This window comes from Castanea sativa, chromosome 8 (assembly GCF_040712315.1).
Source record: "Castanea sativa cultivar Marrone di Chiusa Pesio chromosome 8, ASM4071231v1".
NCBI lineage: Eukaryota > Viridiplantae > Streptophyta > Magnoliopsida > Fagales > Fagaceae > Castanea > Castanea sativa.
Window position 1 is genome coordinate 8,336,918 of NC_134020.1, and position 27,995 is coordinate 8,364,912.

The window sequence follows — 27,995 nt, forward strand, 5'->3', positions numbered from 1 at the left end:
CCATCAAGAGGGATTACAATTCCTTAAGAAATTTCAAGGGCTGCGAGATGTGGTGAAGAAAACATACATATGAAGTGGAAAAAGGGCATAAATTGCTATTTATAATATCCTCGAATACCCTAAAATTCCAACCATTCATCTTACATAAAGAAATAATAGATAAAATAGATAACAGGCTAATGTGCCTTTTTTCTCCCTTCAGGGCATAAATTCTCCTACATGAGTATGCTAAACATTCAAATTCACAAAAAAAAATTGTATTGAGTAGAAGAAACTGTAAGAAAGTGTAGAACTCTCTTGTACACAGGATGTATACAAGAGGTTCACAATTGAAAATTTATGACGCTATCATGATAGGGTGAGATTTGGGTCTAGTGTCCAGTTGCACTAGACCCGTTAAGATTATAACACGTCCACTTTTGAACACATATCACCATCTTAACAAGTCCAGTGCATGTAGTGCACTGGACCTAAGCCTCACCCATCATGATAATATACAATTACTTACAAATACATAAACACGTGAAACATCTCTCTTTAAGCACAAAGAATGGCATACTTCCAAGGGCTAATCTGAAGCATCTACCACTCTGGAAGATTTCACATGCTTACTGACCCTTTGTTCAACCCCCAACCATTTTTGGATATATTTAAAAACAGTTTTGTCACATAATAATCCACGGTGACTAGCTTCAACTGCTACTCTTTCAACTGCTAGAAATCCATCAGCCTGTGCAATGGAAGAAGAGATTGGTTAATGGAGCTTAACTAAAATGCAAGAGAAACTAATGCTCACAGAAGAAAGCTTTAAAAACTTCAACATTGTGTACAACTGGAGCAAATTAAATAATCAAGCAAGAAAGTGCTACATATTTCTGTTCCTGGAACCAAGTAGAACGTAAATTTAATTCAAGATTGCAATGTATACAACATACATACCCAAAGATGAACTTGGATATATAGTAAGATCATGGCAGCATCAGGAACTAATATCACAAAATAAATCTGAAATGTTCACTTAGCCAAGGCTAATAAAAATATGTTGTACCCAGTGCACAAAACTCTCAATTAGCCAAACCTTATAAAAAAGATTGCACACAATGCATAAAGCTCACTTTTGCCAGGAATGGGAATTTACGTGTTGCTTATGTCATCGAGTTAGGCTTATGTCATCGAGTTAGGCTTATGTCATCGAGTTAGCTATCTAACGGATTGATTCTATTACATATGCCCATGGCCACATTCAAACACATAGGATGATGAAGCAAAATACTTTAGTGTATATAGTATTCACATCTTAAATAAAAAATGATCAAATCATGGCCTTTCAACGACAACCTTTCTCACCATGTTCTTTCTTGAGCAGTAACACATAAATCACAGATTGCATACACAACTGCATGTGTATTAAGCTGATCACAGTATTTAACATCCCCAAAGCTTTAAGGTCAGCACAAATTATAATTGCATATGCTGGAAGGTTACCAGAAATCCGTCTATGTTTGTGCTTAATTCCATATATTGTGTTCACAGCCAATCACAAGCCTGTCAAAAGGAGGATTGCAGTAGCTTGACGGCTTAACTAAAGTTTAGCCACTCTATTATGAATGGATCCAATACAGATCCTCTTTGGGGCATCCCCTACATACATGTGGCAGACCCAAACTAATCTTGTCGAGGATCTATAGCCGAACCCATAAAAATTGGGCCTATGGCTTTGTTGTTGTTGTTGTTGTTGTTGTTGTTGTTGTTGCTGTTGGAAGGTTATCGGGATTACCTTTTCATACTGTCTAGACCAAATATCTCTAGTAAAATTGGTACTATTCTGCCTCATCCAATATTCCTGTAATTTATTTATTTTTATTTTGTTGTGGTGTATCACATGAATGTAGCTAAAACGAGAACGTTAAGATGGATAAATGGAAATACACGGAAAGATTGGATTCAAAATTAGGAAATTCTCCTAAAGATAGGGGTGGCCCCTATTAATGAAAAAAAAAATGAGGGAGAGCTTTTAGTTACCAACCAAGAATTTGAATTGTTATTTCAAGGTTTTGACACTGGACCTCGTCATAGAGGTTGTCCTTACATACTATCAGCTGAAATTATACATCAAATGAAAGGTCAATTAGTGCACCTGAGTTGATTCAGCAGGAACTGTTCCATCTCCATCAACAAAAGAATACTGGGGCTGGAACAAAAAAAGACACAAGTTATAAATATAGAAAGAATAGAATCAATGTCAGTAGCTAAGATCAAGGCCATGGGTGCTAGATTGCAATCATTAATTCCAGGTGCATAAAGAATGTTGAATATTGCTGAGTAATCAATAGTTTTTTTTATAAGTAATAAATTTTATTGATGAGGAAACACAATAAGGTTTTAAGATTACATTGATCCAGAAAATCTAATAAATTATAGAAAGGATATGCTCCTTCCACCATAATCCACTCAAGCAAAGTTCAAAAAAATTGCTTCTTCACTTCTAAGATAGATGCACCACATCAAGCAGTGAGGAATAGCCTTCCATATTGCGCTGTTTCTATGTCCTCCCAAACTGCTAACAAGCTAGTAAATCTACAACATCCTTAGGCATCACCCAGTGAACTCCAAATAGCTCAAAAACCATATCCCATTATTCTCTAGCAAAAGCAACTGAGTCACTGTCTCCCCGTCCTGCTTACACACAACACCAACTGACCAATATGATATTTCTCATCCTTAGATTATCTACTGTTAAAATTCTCCCCAAAGATGCAGTCCAAATGAAGAATGTAACTCTTGATGGAACCTTGGGTTTCCAAATCCTTTTTCCATGGGAGCTTCATATCTCCACTAGGGCCTAAAGTCCTATAGTAAGAACTCACCTCAAAATACTTCTGACCTGCCAGCTTCCAACAAATTCCATCCTCCCCCTGAACATGGTATGGCTTCCTTCTGAAGGTTCAACGTTCTGGTTCTACTGTTTTTATGGCTGCTATGAATGATTTCTCCAACTTTACTTCGGAGAAAGGCCTCATTGATCTCCCGTTGGAAGGGGAATTTTTACTTGGTCTAATTCTCAACAAGTTGCTTCAAAGGCTAGGCTGGACAGATTTTTGTTCTCTGCAGATTGGGAGGATACGTTTCCAACTGTTTGTGAATAAAGAAAGTCCAGGTTGTTATCGGATCACTTTCCGATTGTCCTTGAGGGTGGTTCTTTTCAAAGAGGTAGGAGGCTGTTTAGATTTGAGAATACGTGGCTTAAGAATGAGGGTTTTGTGGATAGGGTGCAAACTAAACTTGGTGGGATTCTTATCATTTTTGCGGCACTCTGAGGTTTGTTCTGGCCAACAAACTAAAACTCTTGAAAAATGACTTCAAAATACAAAAGGTGGAGGTTTTTGGTAATGTTGAAGAACGGGTGTAACAATTGTGGAAAGATCTTTGTGATCTGGAGATGACTAAAGAAAGTCGTAGCCTAATGGAGGAGGAAAAGCTGACATTGGAAAGAGTCCAAGGTGAGTTAAAAAAAGCTACTCTTTTGGAAGAAATTTGTTGGAGGTAGAAATCTAGAGTCCTTTATATTAGAGGAGACAAGAATACTAAATTCTTTCATTGTATAGCCAACTCTTACAGGAGATTTAATTCCATTGATAGGCTTATGGTGGAAGGAGAATTGTCTTCAGATCTAGAGGCTATAGCAGAGTGTATTTCTCGCTTTTATAGACAGCTCTGTTTTGAAAATATGGCTCATAGACCTACTTTAGATGGTGTGGAATTCTCTAGTATCTTTAAGCAGATGCCCTTTAGAAGATAGGGTCATTTGATGAGGAAGAGGTGTTTGGGGTGATTAATGATTTTGATAGTGATAAGGCTCCTAGCCCCGCTAGTTTTTCCAAGGCTTTCTCAGTCTTGTTGGAGTGCTTTGAAGATAGAAATTATGGAAGTGTTTCAGAATGTCCATTTGCAGGCCGTGTTTGAGAAAAGCCTTAACGCTTCTTTTCTTGCCCTTATTCCCAAAACGGTTAATGCTGTGGAAGTCAAGGATTTTCAGCCAATTAGTTTAGTTGGTGGGATCTAGAAGATTAATTCTGTGGTGTTGGCTAATCGGTTGTGAAGGGTGGCACATGAGCTTATATTTCAGATGCATAGAATGCATTTGTGAAAGGTAGACAAATTTTAGATTTTATTTTATTTGCTTCAGAATGTATTGATAGTAGATTGAAAACAGGGATTCTAGGGGTGTTGTGCAAGTTGGATGTGGAGAAGGCGTATGATCATGTGAATTGGATTTTTTAATGTAATGCTTCAACGCTGCCTATGGGTTTTCAGAGAAGTGGAGAAAATGGATAATACGTTGCATTTCAACTGTCAAATTTCCCATTTTGCTTAATGGTAGCCCATCTAATTTCTTTGGAAGTTCTAGGGGAGTTTGGCAAGGAGATCCCTTATCTCTGTTGCTCTTTGATATTGTTATGGAGGCTTTGAGCCGTATGTTGGATGTGGCTGCAATTGTTGGACAATTTTTGGGCTTCTCTGTACGCAATACGGCTAGTACTTTGATGATGGTGTCTCATCTTTTATTTGCAGATGACACTCTTATTTTTTGTGATGCTGACCCTAATCAGATAGTTATTTTGAGGGTGATTCTGACCAGATTTGAAGAGGTTCAGGTTTAAGAATTAATTTTGGGAAATCTGAGTTGGTACTAGTTGGAGTGGTGCACAATCTGGATAATCTGGTGGGGCTGTTAGGGTGCAAGCAATCTTCCCTTACTTTGAAATATTTTGGCCTTTCCTTGGGTGCTAAATTTAAGTAGTTCTCTATCTGGAATCCTATTTTAGAGAAGATGAAGCAGAGATTAGCAGTTTGGAAGAGGCTGAATTTATCTAAGGGGGGTAAGGTAACTCTTATTAAAAGTTCTCTCTCCTCTTTACCTACTTATTTTCTTTCCCTTCTTTGTATACCTTGGAAGATGGCTAATCGCATGGAGATATTGCAGAGAGATTTTCTTTAGAGTGGAATTGGTGGTGAATCTAAATTACATCTGGTAAAATGGGCTAAGGTTTGAAAGCCTATGCAGGTTGGGGGACTTGGTATAAGACGGTTGAGGAGTTTTAACTCTGCCTTGTTAGGAAAATGGCTTGTTAGGAAAATGGTTGAGGACTTATGGCATGGAGACATATGCTCTATGGAGGAGGGTTATAGAGGCAAAATATGGGAATGTATGGAGTGATTGGTGCACAAAAAACGTGACAAGTGCTTATGGTATTAGCCAGTGGAGATTTATTAGAAGTGGCTAGTTGAACTTTTCTAAACTCCTACAGCATGATGTGGGTGATGGTACTATAGTGAAGTTTTGAAAGCATGTGTGGTGTGGGGATTGTACCCTCCAAGAGGCTTTTCCAAAACCCTATTGTATTAGTAGGGCAAGAGAATCTTCAGTGGCGAAAGTTATGTGTTGGTCTATTGGAAGGGTTCATTGGGATGTTCAATTTCATCGTTCACTGCAAGATTGGGAGCAAGAATCTTTCGATTTGTTTATGGATATGGTCTATTCTTCGACGGTGCAGGGGATTTGTCTTGACAAGGTTTGTAGGAAGCCAGAAAAGAGTAGAGGTTTTGAGAATGATGTGGCAATCGATGGTTTCTCCAAGGGTAGCTTTCTTTTCACGGTCTGCTTCCTTAGGTAAGATTTTAACTACAGACAACCTTCGCAAAAGGCGTATTCTTGTTCTTGATCAGTATTATATGTGTAAGAGTTGTGGGAAGTTGATGGGTCACCTTCTTCTTCATTGCCCCATAGCTTGTGAATTGTGGTCATTGGTGTTTTGTTTGTTTGGAATTCGCTGGGTTATGCTGCATAAGGTTATTGAGTCGTTTGGGTCTTGGCAAGGTAAGTTTGGGCGACATCACAACATAGACTTTTGGAGACTTGTGCTGCATTGCTTGATGTGGTGTATTTGGCGTGAAAGGAATGCTAAAAGTTTTGGGGGATGTGAACGTTCTACACTAGAGGATTTTATGTTACCTATCAAAAAATGAGAAGGGTGGAGACAGACTCAAGCTCCTATACCTTGCTATGCGAAATAACTCAGGGACAAATTCCTTTAACAGAATGTCACCACACCAAAGATCACCCATCTCCTTACTTCAAAAGTTATAAAATGCAAGAAACTAATCCATCTCCTAATATATTTCCAAAGGCTCATCCCAAGAGGCCCATTCATAGCAGTGGGGCACCAACCTCCCTCCACAGAAAAATACTTCCTATCTATCACCCACCTTAATAAAGCACTCTCTCTCTCTCCCAAACCACCATGAGTACTAACCAATTAAAAAAGGGAAACTAATTATTGAGCATAGTAGTTTCAAAAGCTGACTGTGATGGTTCAGGATACTTTCCCATTTAACTTATAGTAGGATCAAGATTTCAAAAACAAATCGAATCACTCACCAGTGAGTGGCATATATCAGACAAGTCCTCAATTGGAGACGCTTCCGAACCATAGCTGCATTAAATATGCATACATCAGATGCAACTCTAGCATAAAACATTTTCATAATTATGATCAAAGGTTAATTCAGATATTTTCTAAAGAAAAAAATCTATATTGTGTAAGTTCAAAACCACCATACTGTAAATTGATACAATCAGAATCTTGCTCTCACCCTTCATCAAACTAATAGGTAAATATCATCAATGATTAAGCTTCTATAAAATAAATCCAAATCCAAGTCTTAGTAAAGTTCCATATCGATTTCGGATTTACAGAAAGGCAGGTCATTTAGCAAAACCATTAGTTCTCATCAATTCATACTAACCATTGGATCAAGTTTCAAGATAAATTTCATTTGTATTCACTTTCACCAAAAACTTTTTTTTTTTTATAAGTAAGAATGATATATATACGAAGGTTACTCTATGCCTGAAAAACACAAAGCAACCCAGAAATACAAGAAAAAGAAAACAAAGAGAAACAAGAGAGACAACCAAACAACAGAGAAATTACAAAAAGAGAAGGGAACAAAGAAAAGAAGGGAGGGAATCACTAGACGTGAGTCCCCACGCCCTAGACCAATCAAAAAGAGTTCCACAAAAAGAAGCAAGCAACTGATCCCTAGAGCTATCCAAATCCTCAAAAGTCCTCCGGTTCCGCTCCTTCCAAATACACCAAAGGATGCACAACGGGACTAAATTCCAGATCTGAGACGAATGCTTCCCCAACCAATTCCACCATCCAAAAAGCAAGTCTGGAACCGAACTAGGCATAACCCAAGCCAAGCCAAAAGTTATAAAAACAAAGCTCCATAACCGATAGGCCACCTCACAATGAAGAAGAAGGTGATCTACCGTCTCTCCACCATGACGGCACATAATGCACCAATCCACAAAAACCAATCTCCTCAATCTCAGATTGTCTCCCGTTATGATCTTATTCCAAGCTACACACCAAACAAAAAAAGAAACTCGCCTAGGGGCCTTAACTCTCCAAATAGCTTTCCAAGGAAAGATAGTTGAAGGAGAATTTCTTAATTTGTAATAGTACGACCGGATGTCAAAAGCCCCATTACGCTTCAATTTCCAGCTCATCCGGTCACCAACATCCATAGGAGGGATTATAGCACCTAACATACGAAGAAACCGCAGCCCTTCATCCATCTCCCAATCATTAAAAAATCTACTAAACCGAATATTCCAAGATCTTCTAACCTCCGCCCCCTGCCTATGCAAAGAAGCTTCAACAGAAGCCTCCTTATCAATGGCAATGCCATACAGGCTAGGAAAAGCCAACTGAAAAGGTTGATCCCCATACCACCCATCCTGCCAAAACCTCACCCTATTCCCCAACCCAACCACAAACTGACAATTTTTACTGAAATCCTCCCAACCCATACGGATGCTTCTCCACAAACCACACCCATGAGCTCCCCTACCCAGCTTTGAGGTCCATCCCCCCCAATCTTCCCCATATTTTGAAGCTACTACCCGCCTCCATAAACGACCCCCTTCCTTACCAAACCGCCACAACCATTTCCCCAATAAAGCCTTATTAAAGGTAGTGAGTTTCCTTATCCCTAAGCCACCATTGGCTATAGGCGCACAAACTTTGTCCCATCCTACCAAATGAATCTTGCTGTCTCCCCACAAGAAATCCCTTTGCATCTTTTAATTTTTATTAGCCACATGAGTAGGAATTGAGAACAACGATAGAAAGTAAGTCGGAAGACTAGAAAGCGTACTCTTGAGTAACATCAAACGACCCCCCTTAGACAAGTACAACTTCTTCCAACCAGATAATTTCCGGTTAATACTTTCCAAAATTGTGTTCCAAATTGAAGGGGAGTTGTGAGGAGCCCCCAGCGGCATGCCAAGATACAACATAGGTAAAGATCCAACTCTGCAGCCCAATATATCCGCCAGAGCATGCACATCACCAACCTCCCCTATAGGAACCATTTCGCTCTTATGCACATTGACCTTCAAACCTGTTACTGCCTGAAAACTAAGGAGCAACAACCGAATATGAAGAATTTGTTCCACATTTGCATCACAAAAGAGGATAGTATCATCTGCAAATAATAGATGTGAAACACGTTCCCCACCAACCCTCCTACCCTCAAAATTAAAACCACGGATCAAGCCAGCTCCCTCCATTCTTCTCAACATCCTACTAAGCACCTCCATCAAGATCAAAAATAGCATAGGAGATAGCGGATCTCCTTGTCTTAAACCCCTTGAGCTACCAAAGAAATCAGCTGGGGACCCATTAATCAAAACAGAGAACTGAATTGTGGATATACAAGAACGGATCCACTTACACCACTTCACTCCAAAACCCATCCTGTTCAGCAAATACAACAAAGCCTCCCAATTCACATGATCGTAGGCTTTCACCATATCGAGCTTACAAATGACTCCAGGGACCCTACTCTTCCCACGACTATCCACACACTCATTCGCAATGAGAACCGAGTCAAGGATTTTTCTTCCACCCACAAAGCTATTTTGATTCTCAGAAATCAATTGATCTAAAACCACTCTCAAGCGATTAACCAAGACCTTAGCCAAGATTTTATACACACTCCCCACCAAACTAATAGGACGAAAATCTCTAATGTTGGAAGCACCATTCCTTTTAGGAATTTAAGCAATGAAGGTCGCTTTAAGGGATTTTTCAAACTTGCAGTGATGGAAAAACTCTTCAAAGACCGCTAAGACATCTTTCTCCACTACCTTCCAGCAATGATGATAGAACGCCATAGTGAACCCATCCGAACCTAGAGCTTTGTCCCCTTCCAGATCCCTAACAACTTGAAGAACCTCCTCTCTCTCAAACTTCCTTTCAAGCCAAACCCTTTCCCTGTTCTCAATGCGATCAAACTCCAAACCCTCCACAAAAGGCCTCCACTCCTCCTTGTACAAATTTTTATAAAATTGTACAGCTTGAAAAGTTACCTCGGAGGCCTCTTCAAAGACCACCCCATCCACCTCCAAGGTCCTTAGATGATTAGAACGTCTATGGGAGTTAGCCATTTTGTGAAAAAACTTGGTGTTATTATCCCCCTCCTTGATACATAACATCCTAGATTTTTGTCTCCAAGAAATTTCTTCTAATGAAAGAAGATGCTCCAATTCGGGATCTCAAACCAGCCCTATGAACAATCTCCCCATCAGAGAGACCTACATCCCCCTCCTTGGCGTCTAGGGTTATCAACTCCTCCAGTAATGGCTTCTTTTGACGCGCTACATTACCAAACTCGCGACGATTCCATTGCACAATGTCCTCTTTCAGAGCCTTTAATTTTTTCGCCAGCACAAAACTAGGAGTACCTACGAAGGAATGTCGATTCACCACTGTGTTTGAACTCTATCCACAAATCCCTCCGACTTCAACCACATATTTTCAAATCTGAAAGGACTCTTCCCCCTTGCCATTCCCCCTGCCTCCAAGAGAATTGGACTGTGGTCTGAGACAGTACGGGGTAAGATCCTTTGAGTAACATCTGGGAAATGATCCTCCCAATCGGGAGTGACCAAAGCTCTATCAATCCTAGACATCATAGGTTGATCAGAACCATTGGACCAAGTAAAGCTACCTCCTTCCAAAGGCAAGTCAACCAAGTTGAGATCCTCAACAAATTCAGAAAATTTTTCCATAGCCGTGGACAAACGAGTCTCTCCCCTACGCTCGCTAGGGAAGCGAACTATATTAAAGTCCCCAAAGCAGCACCACGGAATCCTCCAACACTGCTGAACTCCCACTAGCTCATCCCACATGAGACCCCTCTCAACATTCTCATTTGGGCCATAAACGCCTGAGCAAGCCCAAATAAACCCATCCCCCACCCCTTTCCACTTTACCGACACTGAGAATAAACCCACCATAACCTCCACCTTATCCAAAACCCTTTTGTCCCACATAAGCAAAATACCACCAGCCGTCCGATCAGCCTCCAAGACAGCCCAGTCCACATATGGGCAGCCCCACAAACTACAAACCAGCTGTCTATTCATACTAGCAATCTTTGTCTCTTGTAAACAGACAACATCACACTTCCAATCCCGCAACAAGTTCTTCACCACAAGACGTTTCTGAGGATCATTTAAACCTCTAACATTCCACGAAATCATTTTAATCTTCATAAAAACTAAGATATCCCCAACTACAAACACCATCACGAGACCACCCTCTATCTTCTGTCATAATTCACCGAAGAAAATAAGTTCTGCAGCTCCCTGCAACCCTTATTTTTGGACTTAGCCACCTTATTGCTGCCCATTACTTTCCTGTGTAACACATTGGCTGCCTCCATCTCTGATTCAAGCCTTTGTAATAGAGCAATGCACAATTTCTCATGTCGATTCATAGATAACCCAACCAATTTACTAAAGCCAGGAATTCTGTGTTTCACCCACCCAGAAATATCTATGTTAGGTTCAATACTAAAAACCTCATCAACCTCCTCCAACTCTGCCAAGGTTGTTGAACCACTCGGATCAAAGATTTGCAGAGGAAAGGCAACCTCACCCACAGAAAAAACAGCTGCTTCCTCCACAATCATAACCTCCCCAGGAAGGCAAATTTCCTTGCTAAAAAAAGGATTAACCTCCTGACCCACTACCCCCAAACCCCTTGGTCCAGCTCGCACCAACTCCAGATAAAGGTCAGGGAGAAAAGGTCCTAACGACCGTGGCACAAAAGTGAGAGCCACTGTTCTCTTACCTTCAGAAAACAACCCCCTCGGGTGCGAAATGGAACCGAGAAAGTCATTCCGGCCCCAGCTCAGCCTGAAAACCATCGCCGGAGGGGACTCCAGGCTGAAAACCATCGCCGGAGGGGACTCGGCACACTCCGCCGCCCCTACCGGTGTCGCGCGACGCCGATGAGGCGAACCCACCAGCTCCTTGGTGCTCCGCGTCGCCGGTAACGACAGAGCAGGGCCCGTCGGAGACTCTTGAGACACCGAATAGCACAGGCCACCCTTATCGGCCTGAGCCCGTACCTTCGGAGACCACTCACGACCTCCGGCCACCTGCGACGGCGTCACAAAACACGTCGGCCTCACCCCCAGACATTCCCCAGCCTTCTCACGAGTATCGGCCGAAGGTAAGGGCTCAACCCACTTATCGAGCACTCCCCAGCTCAAAGGATAATGGGCTTGCGAGCGCGTGGCTAAACAATTCTCACTAACCGTCCTACTGGGCTTCCCTCTTGTTCTCGGGCCCAAACCTGCACTAAACTTACCCTCGAGGCAACTCCTTACCACCCGTGAGACCCATCTCGTGCTTCCGATCTCTCCCTTTCTTCCTATCCCAGGAAACCCGCCTCCTCCCCATCACATCAACCTCCACGATAAGACCCTCTCCCCGCCCATGGTCTCCTTACATCACTCCTTTTCCTATTGTCATAGGCTTTTGAATTCAAACGGGACTTGGGAAGTGTATCCTACTTTTTCGCCACCGACTTCTCATTAATGCACTTCTCCCTCCTATCACCTCCTCCCACCACCATCTTATCGTACTTACCTACCGGAAAAACTCCCACCTTAGCACCTATGAAACTCCGGTTGCCCTCCATCTTCTCCCCTCCTAAATGCTTCTTCATCCCCTTGGCAATGGAACCTACGTGTTTTGGCTGCTTTCTATCCTCTACTCTTCCATGAATGCCTTGCACAGCTTCAGCAAAAGTTCTAGGGTGTTTGAGTCTCCCGCATATTGCCTATGCACCCGAGGAATAAGAGTTGGAAGACCCGTTCCACCCACTCGCATATCGGGGAGGTACAACACCTTTCTTAGTTCAAGGCCAAAAGCCCTCCAACCATATCTCTCTTTGCCTTCAGGGATAATGATCGACCTCCTACACCCGCCAACTTTTAGTTCAGTCAGAAGCAAGAACTGACCAAAGGAGTTGGTGCTACGCTGGAGAGTATAAGCAGTGTCACCATCCCTGAATGTAAAGAACTGTTGAGAGCTTGCCCCAACAACAGTGTGTTCAATGTTCTTCATCAGCCATAATGCTGCATTCTTATCCATGAAGACTGATCTCATAGAATATTTGCCCCTCTCATAAATCTGTAACAAGAAATAACGCCCCCCTTCCTCAACAACTAATTGAAAAAACTTGGATTCGATGACGAAATTGTGAAAGCCCCCCATAAATCTAATACTAATCATTCACACATATACCATATTCTATTCAAACAAAAAATGAAGCATCAAAATCTTTCACCAAAAACTCCAAGTCAGATATTGTTAATATCAGGAATACGTGCATGTGAAAAACAACATCATTGGGCATGAATAATTCAAGTTGGTTAAAATGAGTAGGTTTTGGTAAGGAGAGGTTCTAATGTTTGACTGAGTATATCATGCATTCCAAACCCTTTGTAGATGTTCATATTTTGAAACAATCAAGGGACTAGTTGGCCAATTCTTTGAAAGTTTTCATCACTGACTTAACAAAAAAAAAAAATCCTAATTATTAAATTAATTCACTTGCATACCAAACATCAAAAGGTGTGTCATATGACGTTCCATAAATGTTATAGAAGCAGACCCCATCTGGTAGTTTAGCGTCATACATAACTTGACGAGTACCAGCAGCCCATTTCAGAATCTTAAAGTTAAAGGGTAGAGCTACAGATTCTCCATCATGATTAAGCTGCAATTAGTAAAGATGATATAAGCTTTTGGCTATTCATAGAAGACTTTACAATGAAAGTAGACAACCATGGGGGAAAGAGAGAAAGGACACAATTGCATCAACAAATGTAAGCAACAATAAAAAATTATTGATGCCTTTGTTAGATATAAAACACACACACACACACACGTATAGGAAGTTGCTGACAAATCCAGGAATAAAGGTTATCAGATTTCATAGGGCTTGAAAAAAGTTTCTAAAAGATAAAATCAAGTAAACAGGAAGAAAGAAACTATATTTCTAGTATTTCTCATACTTCAGAACAAAAGATCATTGATCTATCATTTCTTTTACCTAATTTAAGATTCAAGCAGGGGACTTTTTAATTTGGGTAAACTACATATTTAATCCCTAGCCTTTATACCATATTTCAATTTGGTCATTAACCTTTCAATTGTATCAATTTAGTCATTAACCTTTTAATGTCGTGTCAATTTAGTCTTTGCCATTATATATTAGATGAAAATTGTTTACATAGCAAATAGCCAAAATAAAATTTTAGTTTATTATCACATCAACAGAAGCTAATTTTTTATTTTGGCCATTAGACATGTCATTAATTTTTATCCAAAAGATAACTGTAAGGATTAAATTGACACAGTAAAGAAAGATTAGGGACCAAATTGACACAATTATAGGTTAGGGATCAAATTGAAATATGGTGTATAGGATAGGGACCAAATACATAGTTTACCATTTTAATTTTATTTAGTTCCCTAGCATGGTGAAATTTTATCTTTCCTTAATTGCTAGAGTTATCTTGATACAAGCACAGTGTCTTCCGGGGACCTAACAATAACTTTTTGCCTTTTGTTATGTATTCTTTTTTTTTTTCTTTTTGATAGGTAAAAAAAAATTATATTCAAGAAAACTGCTAGATGCAAAAAAGCATCAGCATATCAGAAATACAAAAAAGAAAGGAAAGCAAAAACATAAAAAACCTAAATTACAAAGAAAGAGAGCTAAGGAAAAGAGGAAGAGAGTCACTAGATGTGAGTCCCCAAGCCCTAGCCCAATCAAAAAGGGAACCAGGAAAGAGAGCAAGCATTTCGTCCTCAGATCTATCCAAATCCTCAAACATCCGCCGATTGCGTTCCTTCCAAATACACCACATCAAACACAATGGAACTAAGTTCCAGATGTAAGAAGAATGCTTCCCCAACCAATTCCACCAACTAAAAAGAAAATCTGACACCGTACATGAGGGAACCCATAAAATCCCAAAAATCCTAAAGACAAAGCACCACAGCCGATGAGCCTTTCCACAATGTAACAACAAATGATCCACTGTCTCACTCCAATTACAACACATAATACACCAGTTGACGAAGTCAAAACCCCTAAGCCACAGGTTATCTCCCGTGAGGATCCTATCCCGTGCAGCTGTTCAAACAAAGAAAGAGACCCGACGGGGTGCTTTAACCTTCCAAATGTCTTTCCAATGAAAAACAGCAGAAGAACCATATAACTTATGATAATATGAACGGATGGTAAAATCCCCGTTTTTTGTCAACTTCCATTTCACACGATCACCATTAGTCCCAGAAGGTAAATTGGATGCCAAGAGACGAAGGAACTCATCCACCACATCAGCCTCCCAATCATTAGGACCACGATTGAAGCGAACATCCCAAATTCTCCTATCCCCTACCCCTTGACAAATCAAAGATGACTCTACAGAAGCCTCTCTGATCGCAACAAAATTGTACAGGTCTGGAAAAGCCAACTTGAGAGGAAGATCTCCACACCACCTATCATTCCAAAATTTCACTCTATCCCCCACTCCAACCTTATACTGGACATTATTGTTAAAAACTTCCCAGCCCATCCGAATACTTCTCCACAAACCACAACCATGGCCACCCCTTCCCAACTTAGAGGTCCACCCCCCGCCCCCCCACTCTTCCCCAAAACGCCAAAGCCACTTTCCTAGTAATGCTTTATTGAAAGTGATCAATTTCCTAATACCCAAGCCACCTTTAGCCATAGGCATGCACACCTTATCCCAATCCAATAAATGTGTCTTAGGGCCTCCCCACAAGAAGTCCCTTTGCAGCTTCTCAATTTTGTTTGCCACGTGTAGGGATGGTGAATAGAGAAAAAAATAAGTGGGGAGGCTAGAAAGCGTGCTTTTAAGCAAAGTCAGCCTACCACCTTTCGATAAATACAATTTCTTCCACCCTGCTAGCTTCCGTTCAATCTTTTCCAAAATAGGGTACCAAATAGAGGAGGACTTATGGGACGCCCCCAACGGCATACCAAGATAAGTCATTGGCAAGGCCCCAACCCTACAGCCCAATATCTCTGCCAAAGCATGCACATTATTTACCTCCCCTATAGGCACCATTTCGCTTTTAGATACGTTCACCTTCAAGCCAGTCACAGCCTGAAAACAAAGCAGCAGCAGTCGAACATGAAGGACTTGCTCCACCTCTGCATCACAAAACAAGATAGTATCATTCGCAAATAATAGATGTGAAACACATTCCCCTCTTCCCCTCCTACCATCCACCCTAAAGCCACTAAGTAAACCTGCCCCCTCTATTCTCTTCACCATCCTACTAAACACCTCCATCATAACTAAAAATAGTAAGGGAGACAATGGATCCCCTTGTCTCAAACCTCTAGAGCTACCAAAGAAGTCAGCTGGGGACCCATTAACCAACACAGAAAACTGCACTATAGAGATACAGGTTCGAATCCAACTACACCATTTCTCCCCAAAGCCCATTTTCTTCATCAACTTCAGAAGTGCCTCCCAATTCACATTGTCATAAGCTTTCTCAATATCTAACTAACAAATCACCCCCGGAATCTTACTCTTCGTTCTACTATCAACACACTCATTGGCAATAAGAACTGAATCGAGGATCTGCCTACCTCCCACAAAACTATTCTGAGATTCAGATATCAGTTGATCTAACACCACTTTCAATCTATTTGCCAAGACCTTGGCCAAGATTTTATATAAACTCCCCACCAAACTAATAGGTCTGAAATCACGAATGTTGGAGGCATCATTTTTCTTAGGAATCAGAGCTATAAAGGTAGCATTAAGAGATTTCTCAAACTTACAGTGTTGATAGAACTCTTCAAAGACAGCTAAAACGTCTCGTTATACTACTCTCCAGCAGTGATGAAAAAAGGCCATAGAAAAGCCATATGGACCTGGAGCTTTATCCCCTTCCATATCTCTGACCACTGATAGAATCTCATCCTTCTCAAAACTCCTCTCCAACCAGCCCCTCTCCACCCCCCCTATTTGATCAAACTCCAGTCCTTCCACAAAAGGTCTCCACTTCTTAGACTCCTTATATAGGGTTTTATAAAATTGAACTACCTGAGCCGCCACTTCCGCTCCATCCTCATAAATCACCCCATCCACTTCTAAGATCCTCATGTGCTTATACCTTCTATGAGAATTGGCCATCTTGTGGAAGAACTTCGTATTATTATCTCCCTCCTTAATACATAGCATCCTTGATTTTTGTCTCCATGAAATCTCCTCTAGGGAAAGAAGATACTCTACCTGCGATCTTACTTCAAACTTCTCATTTCTCTCTGTCTCGGTGAGTCCAAGAGCCCCTTCCTTAGCGTCTAGTAACTCTAGAGCCCCCAATAATTCTTTCTTCCTACGCCCAACATTGCCAAACTCTTGGCGATTCCACTGAATAATATCTTCTTTCAAAGCTTTCAATTTTTTAGCAAACACATAACTAGGAGTTCCCGAAAAAGAATGGTGATTCCACCATGCATCTACTCTATCAACAAACCCATCCGATTTCAGCCACATATTCTCAAACCGGAAGGGGCTTTTCCTCCTTGCCATACCCCCTGCCTCCAAAAGAATTGGGAAATGATCTGAAACAGGTCGTGGTAGAATCCGCTGGATCACATCCAGAAAGTGTTGCTCCCAATCCTGTGACACTAGAGCCCTATCGATCCTAGACATGGATGGTTGTTCGGTACCACTAGACCATGTAAAACTCCCTCCCTCTAATGGCAAATCTATCAAGTTTAAATCTTCAATAAATTCAAAAAACTTTTCCATAGCCGGAGTAAGCCTAGACCCACCCCTCTATTCACTAGGAAAACGAACAATGTTGAAATCCCCAAAACAACACCACGGAACATTCCAAAAATGCTGAATACCAACCAACTCATCCCACAAAACACCCCTCAAATTATTATCGTTCGAGCCATACACCCCTGAGCATGCCCAAATAAACTGTCCTCCTGATGCGAACCTCAATCGACACGCTTTGAGACCCAACAAAAATATTGGAATATTTACCCAGGAAAGCTAAAATTCAGATTTATGATAGAAACCCTGACCCAACGTTTATAATCGAAACGCGAACCAAAGGTATAAGTTGACCTTGACCAAATGATTATAAAGAATCACGAACCAAAGGTATAAAGTTTGAACGCCACAAGGAAGAATCCTTGATAAGTTCACAGTTCTTGAAGAACCAAAAGAGAGCAAAACCTCACCTTTTCTGCTTTTTATTCAATAACAAAGGTATAAGTTGACCTTGACCCAATGATTATAAAGAATCACGAACCAAAGGTATAAAGTTTGAACGCCACAAGGAAGAATCCTTGATAAGTTCACAGTTCTTGAAGAACCAAAAGAGAGTTTCCTCACCTTTTCTGCTTTTTATTCAATAATATATTATTGAATAAAAAGCAGAAAAGGTGAGGCTTTGCTCTCTTTTGGTTCTTCAAGAACTGTGAACTTATCAATGATTCTTCCTTGTGGCGTTCAAACTTTATACCTTTGGTTCGTGATTCTTTATAATCATTGTGTCAAGGTCAACTTATACCTTTGGTTCGCGTTTCGATTATAAACGTTGGGTCAGGGATTCTATCATAAATCTGAATTTTAGCTTTCCTGGGTAAATATTCCAATATTTTTGTTGGGTCTCAAAGCGTGTCGATTGAGGTTCGCATCACCTCCACACCTTTCCACTGAACCGACACTGAAAACAAGCCCACCAGAACCTCCAACTTTTCTAAAACCCTCCTATCCCACATAATCAAGACCCCACCAGCTATTCGATCAGCATCTAGAGCCACCCAATCCACATACGTACAGCCCCAAATACTGCAAACAAGCTGTTTATCTATGCCTGCAAGCTTTGTTTCTTGCAGGCATACAACATCACACTGTCACTCCTGTAACAAGTTTCTCACTACCAGGCGTTTTTGGGAGTCATTTAAACCTCTGACATTCCATGAAACCATTTTCAGCTTCATAAATACTTTAATGGCCCCACAACTGACACTACCACACTTCCAAACCCTATCTCCCACCGTAGTTAACCGTTGAGATCAAATTCCTCAACTCTCTTTTCCCTTTATCCATGGAGGGCGCTACTATTTGGTTAGCAACTGCTTTCTTCCGCTGCTGGTTAATGACAACCATCTCCCTTTCTAGCCTTTGAAGATAAGCAATACACAACTTTTCATGACGATTAACAGAGAGCCCAATCACTCTACAAAAACCTGGGATTCTATTCTTCACCCATTTAGAGACATCCAGCGTATTGTGCGCATCCATTGACAAAGCCATCCTCGGAGGGATAACAGTCAACAACGGATTACAATCTGCCAAACTCTCCTCCTCACCCCAAACAGTTAGGCACAATCTGACTTTGGTCCCACCAACGCTAAATTGGGCTGGCCAATCTCACCCATATCTAACAGCCTGGTACCCTTGTTGTCCGCTCCTTGAAACAATAGCACACTACACTCACTTCCAACTTTAGCCACTCTATTGACACCAAAATCCACAAAACCCACAACCGAAAGTCTCTTAAGGATGTCTGCCAAGAAAATACCCTTCGAGAGTTGCGAAATTACTGTGTCGGTCTTGCCTAGAACCAACGTGAAGTCATCGGAGCCACCACCAGACTTAATCTCCATCAGAGCAACCACCAGACCCTCGGAGCTGGTTCCAAACTCCAGCCCATCCACCGCGGTGCTAATGGAGCTTATCATATCATGACAGCTGTTAAGACCCACCATCGGCCTCACTTTGAGGCCACCGGAGTAGAACCCAACCTCAATCCCAGCCACCGTGAGGCTATCGAAGCTTACCGTGTTGAACCCAGTCTCAATCCCAACCACCGTGAGGCTATCAAAGCTTACCGTGTTGAACCCAGCCTCAATCCCAGCCACCGTGAGGCTATCAGAGCTTACCGTGTTGAACCTAGCCTCAATCCCAGCCACCGTGAGGCTATCGGAGCTTACCGTGTTGAACCCAACCTAAATCCCAGCCACCGTGAGGCTATTGGAGCTGATTCCATCAGACCTGCTACAACTAACAAGCCTCAATGACTCGGGCTTTTCTGAAGAAGATATCAAAGGTATCACTAAGTGGTCCAGGGGTGTTAGGCTAGTCAAAGAAGAGGGCTCGCCCATTTCATGTATACTTGGGCCCGAGAAGCCAACATCATTTGACTGAAAGGAGCCCAAACCAATTTGGGCCAACTTGGGACACCAACTTTGACCCCGTGACCCACTAGAAGGACCCACCACAAAATTCCTCTGACTTTTTAGGACCCCTTTAGAATACCACCAACCTCCTTTATTAGGAATCCCTGCAACACACCTATATTGGGCTGAGCCAAACACGGGTTTGTTGCACCTATGACCCACTAGGAGGACCCACCACGTGCTCCTTCTGGCTCCTTGGGACCCATTTAGAAGTCCTCAGTCCACCTTTATAAGATGTCCACATTACACGTCTTTTACCTTCCTCATTCACCTCTATGGTCATGCCTTCTCCTGTCCAGTGAGAATTCCCCAGTTCAAATTCTTTTCCATAAACAGAACCATTCACCTTTGATTTGAAATTCAACTGAAAGCTCCTTTTAATTCCATCCTGATTTGTCTCTCCCAAATTCAATTCCACATCGCTGTGCCGAGGACCCACATCTCTTCCTCCTAGAGTCATCGGACCTGGTATGCTCACCGGCGTTTCGCTCAACCTCCTCTGTTCAAAGACTGGGTTCTGCTTCTCCCCCCTATTATCCCCTAGCTGCATTTTCCTTTTATCATGGGCGCTTAACAGATTTCTACCCCTGACCTGCACTTGATGCCCACGCACCGTATCGGCAAAAGTTTTAAATGGTTGAACCCCCGATTTATCCTTAAGGAGGTGAGCTACAAATTTCAACTAACCAGAACCACCATTCACATAGTTTTCGGGTTCCAACATCTTCCTTAACTCTAACCCAAAAACCCTCCATCCATTCTTAGCTCTGCCTTCTGGAATAAAAATGGACCTCCTAGACCCTCCAGCTTTGAGTTTAGTCAAAAGAAGGAACAATCCAAAAGAGTTGGAGCTCCGTTGAAGGGTGTAAGCTACATCACCTTCCCTAAACGTATAAAAAAACTTCGGACTAGCCCCAATGGCAATCTGTTCTATACTCTTCAACAGTCACTGTGCAGCATTCTTACCCATGAAGACCGACTTCATGAAGTACCAACTCCGCTCAAAAATCCTAACAGAAAAAACCATCCCCCTTCCTCTACCACCAGTTGAAAAGATTTGGATTCAATACAAAAACAGCGGAAACCACCCATAATAGGAAGATCGAAAGAAACAAGCCGCAGATTATCTGGCTTCCTTGCATTTATTTATTTAATTAGTGATCAAGTAATCCATAACAACTATAACTCCTGTGTTATGTATTCTATTTTATGATATTCGGATTTATTCTTCTCACCTTGGTTTCATATTGATTCTAGAAAATTAATGCTGAAAAATCCAGGTGTGACCTTGTGCTATTTGAGAGGAGAACTTAAATACGTGATATTAAGACCAATACAATAGAAACACCACAAAATTATAATTTTGAAAAAACCCAAGGACATTCAGGACAAACATTGATAATTTTCACACCAAAATAATTATGAAGTAGTACCTCATTATGCCTCAGTGCTTCTTCAAACAGAGTGATACTTTCAATTGGGCCATAGGACTCCAAATCGATAGAAGCTTCCCCATCCCCATCATTGGAATGCTTTCGCCAAACTTGAATTTCTGGCTGCTTTTCCCACTTGAATTCTGGATTTCCCAACATCTCATAGATTGATGGGCACTCAACCAACTTTAGGGAAAAAGAAGCATATGTTATTGCATACTACTTGTATTAACCAAACATAAAAATAAATAAATGTAATGGTCTAGCATTGAATATGGTGAGACAGAATCATTATGAGAAACACTAGTAATGAACTCTCTAAATTGATCAAGATGGCAGCTAAAACCAAATAGAGTTTCCTTGTCACATGGGACTGGAACCACATATCTGACTTAAACCAGATAACATAACAAGCTGACTCCATAGTAAATTGTAAATGCAACTCATGAGAACAATTTATACTAGTCTTCAATATGGTTCCAAGCACCTCTGTAACTGAACTGCTGACCTAAGTCAAACAGAATCAGGCAGCCTCAATAATTTTCTACATGTTACCCAGAAAGGGCATATAATTGTCCAAACAGAATTCTGAGGAAGTGGCAGTCATGCTTCCAATTTTGTTCCACTTAATCATTTTCTTTTGAATCTGCCTCTTGTTATCACTACATATCGGCTATGCTTCAAATTGGAAGAAGTTTCATTAACAAAAGGCTTGGCATGACATAAATAAGTTTCCAATTTTGGGTTTAAATCCACCGCTTGGGCTAAATACTCAAATAGAGGAATTACCAGCTGGTGCATCGTCCACCTTGATACAAAAAAGTAGCTTTCAAATCCTTCAACAAACTGTAGTCCAGTTAAGAGAGAATCGTTGATGCATCCTGGTGCACCTGTCAATTATATTTCAGAATTAATATAGGAGCACACCTTGATGAAAAGTAAAGAAGAATAATGAAGGGAGAAACAGAAGATTTCAAAACTGTAAATTTAAGCTAAAATTATTCAGTTTTCTAAGGATATTTTTGGACTTATGGCTCTCTTGTGATTCATTGTAACGATAGAAGTATAACTTCATTGCTACAATTATGCACCTTTTATACATTTTTACCCATAAAATTTGTATTTACAATAATTTCTGCAAGCAACATAAGATTTCTACAAGGAGACCATAACGAAGACATTGCTTCCTTATAAACTTCATGCAAGGCAAAGAAACAGAAACAGAAACAAAAAAATACCAATAAAATCAAATAAATAAATAAAAAGTGAGAAGATAGCAATTGGACAAAAATTATGTTTGTGGATTCATGCAGCCAATTCCAAGTAGCTTAGATTAAGTCCAACTTTAACAAAGAAAAACATAGTCAGAAAATAAGGGTATCAGAAATGAGGATGCTATGATACATAACTTTTAATTAAAAAAAAAAAATGTAATAACAAACAACGGCATTTGTGACCAGCTGAGAGCCAGATAAGTGAAATCTCTTAAGGTGATTCAGTGCGTCAAACAACTATAATAAGGTATCATCAATTGAAACTGAAAGTTCCTCTAAAATCTGAATTACTACATCCTCTTTTTTTTAAAGAATTGAGCCTGTGTGTCCAGAAACAAGCAGTACCAGGTCAACAGGGGACCTGTTCTTACAGTTAGGAGTTCAATAAAATCAGTGTCATAATTTGGATTTACAGCTCCATCAAATTGCATTTGTAATGCATAGAATGTGAAGGGTAGCAGCAATGTTGGCTCAGCCACTTTTCATGTTTATACTGCCTTAACATGTTCCAGCCAGGTGACATCACTGATGCAGCATATACCGCTTTATACTATTTCAAGTGGTTTCACATTTCCGAAAGGTTCTATTCGAAAAAACAAAAAGTTAAAAAGACTGGGAAACTTAAATTTACATCAAGCTCATAACTCTGATGAACTTTCATCATATTGGTAATAAAAGTAGATGAGTTTTACATCCCTATTCTTTTTATTTCTTTCTTTTTGGCTTCAGCAAAAATCAATTATTTTGACTTTCAGCAATGGAGCAAAGTTATTCTCACAGCACTGTAGAGAACCTTCACTTTGGACCTATTATGTAGTACTTCTTAGTAACTAATAACAAAAGGGAATAGAATCATTTTCTCTTGATCTCAGAAAAATCAATCAATTATTTGAGGCAAATTGCATTGATATTTAAAATTAGAAAATACAAGAAATTATTTCCTGAACATAAAATCGCATAGCGTAAAAGAGAATCAGGAAATTACCTTGAAAAGGGCAGGCAATGCAAATCCACTTATTCACATACTTGGAAAATACCTGTCGAAGAATAGTTATATTGCTAGTCATGCCTCTTATGGCACAAAAAGAGCTAACTATTTTTCGCATTTGTTCCATGAAACAACTAGTCACCAAAGGAAAATTTGCGCACATCATTATGGAGTGACATGAAACACAAAACTAGCAGTCCACCCATTGAATGTGAAATTATATTGACTTTTCTACCACCAGAAGCTTGGTGAGCAGCTTTCAACTTTACTTTAAGACCTTCCATTAATTTGTCAATTCTGCCAACAATACATTGCATATAAACTATGAGCAATATTATGGAACTTTTAATAGCTATAAGACACTGTTGTTATTGTTAAAATTTGGCTAGAGATTAAGTCACTTAAAAATTGCATCACCAAATGATCAACTTTAGCCACCAAAAAGGCAATTGATACAATATGAATTACCTATTGCTTTGCCGGAAATCATAACCATATCCAAATAATGTAGGTCCCTTTTTAAACCCGCATCCAACAAGCATATTTATCATATCATGGAAATGATATACCTCTTTCAAATGTAAACATTTTACCACCTGGAACATTAAGGAAAATAATATCAGAAATAAATAAAAGAGAAACAGTTGATTCAATGGTAAAGGGTGACAAACAATAATAAATGAAAATTGTAAAAGTAATAAAGACAAAATGAATGTTTCTATGGCTCTCAAACCAACTCTCATGATTCAACTAAACCTTTTTCCTAATTGTGTGCAATTCCAAGATCCTCACATGGATCAAAATGTGTATTCATGCAACGCAAATCCCCTCCCCCCCCCCCCCTCCTTCTCCCAAACCCCTCGAAAAGATATATAAATTCAAAATGGTTTTACCACGAAGTAAAATCACTGATGTATAGTATTATATACTCTCTAAAATATAAAGTCCAAATATGTTTTGTGAATTCCGACAAAAAAAATTTACTTCTCACTGTTATGATCATATTTAAGAATTAGAAAGAAATATTTTGAATCTCACAATTGAATCCATGTAATGTTTTAGAGAATATATGTGAAGTTACTGTATTCTCTTTTTTACGTTATATTCCAAAAATAATTTATCTATCTAATGACAACATTAAATGAGCATGTACAAATGTCACCCAACAATTAGTTCTACTTAACTAGATTGCAGAATTTATGTACTTATTTCATCTAATTCTAAATATCCTTTCCTCCCACCACCACCTCCCCCTTTCTCTCAAAATAGCATCTTTACTCTCTCTTTTTTTCTCTTTTTCTTAATGCACTACCATATATATTTGCACCCCCCGCCCCTCATGGATAAAGCAGGCAACTATCATCTGAAAATGGGTAAGCTGGAAAATGGGCACTTCATCATATGACCGCATCTATTGCAACGCTGATGGGAAGAAGCATTAATTGATTATACTCTGAAAGCACAGTAATGTGTGTTTTGAAAACAATGGAACATATGGTTGATCACATCAAAAGAGATAGAACAGTAGATGAGTAAATTTGAACATAATTATGGGCTATTTGTTTCGCGGTATCAATGGCAAATCTTTTTTTTTTTTTTTGACAATGATTTTCAGTGTGCAAAATCTAAATAACACAGCAATTGAACAGCTCAAGAACCTAAAGCCAAGCCCAAGAGAATATTAAGGGGAGAGAGAGAGAATGTGTGTGTGCGTGTGCGTGTGCGTGTTTAATAGAGTGGATTTGGGGGGGGGGGGGGTCGGGGGGTGGAGTTCCCAAGTACTAACAGGCAGAAAGATCAAATAAGGACAATAGTTCCAAAGTCAATAATTTATGGTGATCATAAGCAAAGGCAAGAAAGAAAAACTCCCTCCTTAATTGCATTAAGGATGTAAATCAGCTGGGCCCCTGTGCATGAAATTACTATTTTTTAAACTGTTTTCACTCACAATTAGACCTAGTTTAAATCATGTTCACTATTGGTGGTCACTCAATTCAAGAACAGCTGCATATTTTTTATATACTTCAGATCAACCAACACTAAAGAATTGGAGAAATTCCACAACCATCAGATGTCCTAAAGAATCAAGTTGTACAATACAAAATCTAGTAATCCTTGCATCACAAAATACTGTATGCTACATCAGTTCAGGACTATGAGAATCCATGGAAAGGATCATCGATCATACCCACGAAGGATCTAAAATATCAATTGCATATAGCCCAAAATCATCATCTGGGACCAAAATTTCAACAGAATCATCCAATGTTTCTGTATAACCTGAAAGACATAAAACATTAAATTAAGTCAGATTTTTTTTTTCTTTTTTGCTCTTTTTTAAATTCAAGTCAGACTAATTTAAAGAAAGCAAGCTACCATGCCACTAAGTAAACAAAATAACACAGATAATGAAAAGAAGGTAAATTTGCAGATGACACTGCTACTATCTCTCCAAACAGTTGAAATTGTGTTATCAAACATCATAGATACAAGAACAGTAACACTTCATTAAGAATCAATATAAATGAGCGAGCAACATTTTGGGGGTTGCCATTGGGGAATTTAAATATAAGTCAGAAATTATCAGTAATTGTAATTAAAAAACAAAATCAATATCAAAAGTATGAGAATTTCATATCTTTTGAATTTTTGGAATTTTAAAAAAATTACTGATAGTTTGGAATTAGAAGCAACCAGGATCATCATTATTAATGACAACTAATGATTTTCATAACAAAATAATTTAAAATTTGTGAAAATTAAATATTACTAACAATTTGGGAACCATGAAAAATATTCTACTTGTTTCAAAATATTGTTGGGAAGATTCCATGAATAATTCAGATACTAATATTACAAGGTATAAATTCTGGTTTTATTTGGATGGAAAATTAGCAAGCTTAGGGTAAACTACCCATTGTTTGCCCGTTAAGGAAAATTGTAAAGCATAAAATGATTAATAAATAAAGAAGAATGGAAGTTTAGTTTCCTTGAAGTTTCACCAACTGAGTTTCTGTTGTTTTCCTACATTTCCCTGGCAACCACACACTGTACAAGCTTATATAATCACCATCATTTTTCTTTCTTTTAATTAAATTACCGATTGTCCCAAAAGCTTAAGTTATTGGGATATAGCGAATTTAATCATTTAACCACATACTTCTAACACTCCCCCTCACATGTGGGCTGAAAATACCTTTTAATAGGTGAGGCCTAATATGTGGGACTTTAAATGGGAGGTAGAGTGGAGGAGAAAGGGATCGAACTCAAAACCTCCCGCTCTGATATCATGTAAACTACAGATTGTCCCAAAAGTTTAAGCTATTGAGATATGGTGAATTTAATCATTTTACCACATACTTCACACAAGGTCTAGCAAAATAAATAAATATCAGCTATAACTCATCTCAATTCAACCAAACCTAGAGAGAAAAGTAATGCCTAAAAATTTACATTTTTTATTCTTCTCTTCTTCTCTCTACAATGTATTTGCAATCAAGTGATGGGCCTTCCATAAAAAATAAAAAGTACTGGGCCTTCATATTTAATCATGCTCCCAAAATACTCAACTTCCTTAGCAACCAAAAAATATACAAAACCAATGTTTTTCCCCTTTTCCTTTTAATTTCCTCCACTCTCTTACCAACCAAACATAAGCCCCACAAAAACAACTTCCATAATCAAATTAAGCACAAAGTTTAACTTACATGCAAACACACACACATACAAAACATGTAAGATATACACCACACAAGTTCCCATTTCATCAAAAAAAAAAAATTAACAAGTTTCCATATTTAATCATACTTCCAATATCCTTAACTTTCTCGCCACCCAAGAACATACATAAACATTCTTCCCCCAACCCTTTAATCTCCTCCCCTCTTACCAATCAAACCCAACCCCACCAAAAAAAAGTTTTCTTTTTCTTATTTTTGCCAAAATTTTCTCTCCAACCAAATAATGGGTTTTCATATTTATTAATGCTTCCAACATCCATAACTTTCTCTGCACCCAAAAGCATACAAAACCCATGTTTCTTTCCTTTCCCTTTTAATTTCCTCCACTTTCCCACCAACCAAACACAACCCCACCAAAAGAAAAAATAAAAATAAAAAAACACAAGTTAATCACGAAGTTAACTTACATGCAAACCCACAAACATAAAATACATACACATATACACACTTATTACACATACACACTACAACATACATGTTTATTTATTTATAGAGGGAGAGAGAGACCCGTGGTGGGGTTGTAGAGAGACCAGAGCTTCTTCCTGAACTCAAGGTCCGCGAGGAGGATCCTAACCCAGACCCGGGTCTCGAACCCGAACTTTTTTTTCTTCGAGTGTAAAATGGAGCCGCCCATACCGGAGACCAGTAGGACTGGGTCGAGGTCCGGACCGTCTTTGTCGTTGTTGGAGAGCCGGTGGTTTCCGAAGCACGGACATGGACACAGACCTCCGAACATTTTTCTGGTCCGACCCGGAATACAGAGTTATTCGGGTTCAGGTTTTTCAGATCCGGTTCAGCGAACAGAGTTGAAGAGTGATGGTTGTGCGTGCCGTTGCGCTCTCTCTCTCTCTCTCTCTCTCTCGCTTTGG

At 39.7% G+C, this 27,995-nt stretch overlaps 1 protein-coding gene across 1 annotated transcript; it reads right to left on the bottom strand.

Moving 5' to 3' along the window:
* Window positions 1-75: 75 nt before the first annotated feature.
* On the bottom strand, window positions 76-27,993 carry LOC142605627 (phospholipase A(1) LCAT3). The gene is made up of 11 exons (XM_075777054.1): window positions 27,634-27,993; window positions 25,575-25,666; window positions 23,855-23,982; window positions 23,548-23,683; window positions 23,384-23,435; window positions 21,914-22,014; window positions 21,125-21,310; window positions 12,991-13,148; window positions 6,440-6,494; window positions 2,138-2,191; window positions 76-730 (listed from the first exon to the last, which is right to left on the bottom strand). The coding sequence occupies exons 1-11, from the start codon at window positions 27,860-27,862 to the stop codon at window positions 569-571; spliced, it is 1,353 nt and encodes a 450-aa protein (XP_075633169.1). The 5' UTR covers window positions 27,863-27,993; the 3' UTR covers window positions 76-568.
* Between the last annotated feature and the right edge of the window lie 2 nt (window positions 27,994-27,995).

Coding starts and splice junctions, on each gene's coding strand:
- LOC142605627 (XM_075777054.1), bottom strand. CDS start 27,862: ATGTTCGGAGGTCTGTGTCCATGTCCGTGCTTCGGAAACCACCGGCTC. Junction 23,436..23,547: donor TCATGTCACTCCATAATGAT/GTGCGCAAATTT, acceptor ATTCTTCGACAG/GTATTTTCCAAGTATGTGAA. Junction 6,495..12,990: donor GACACACCTTTTGATGTTTG/GTATGCAAGTGA, acceptor TATTTAATGCAG/CTATGGTTCGGAAGCGTCTC.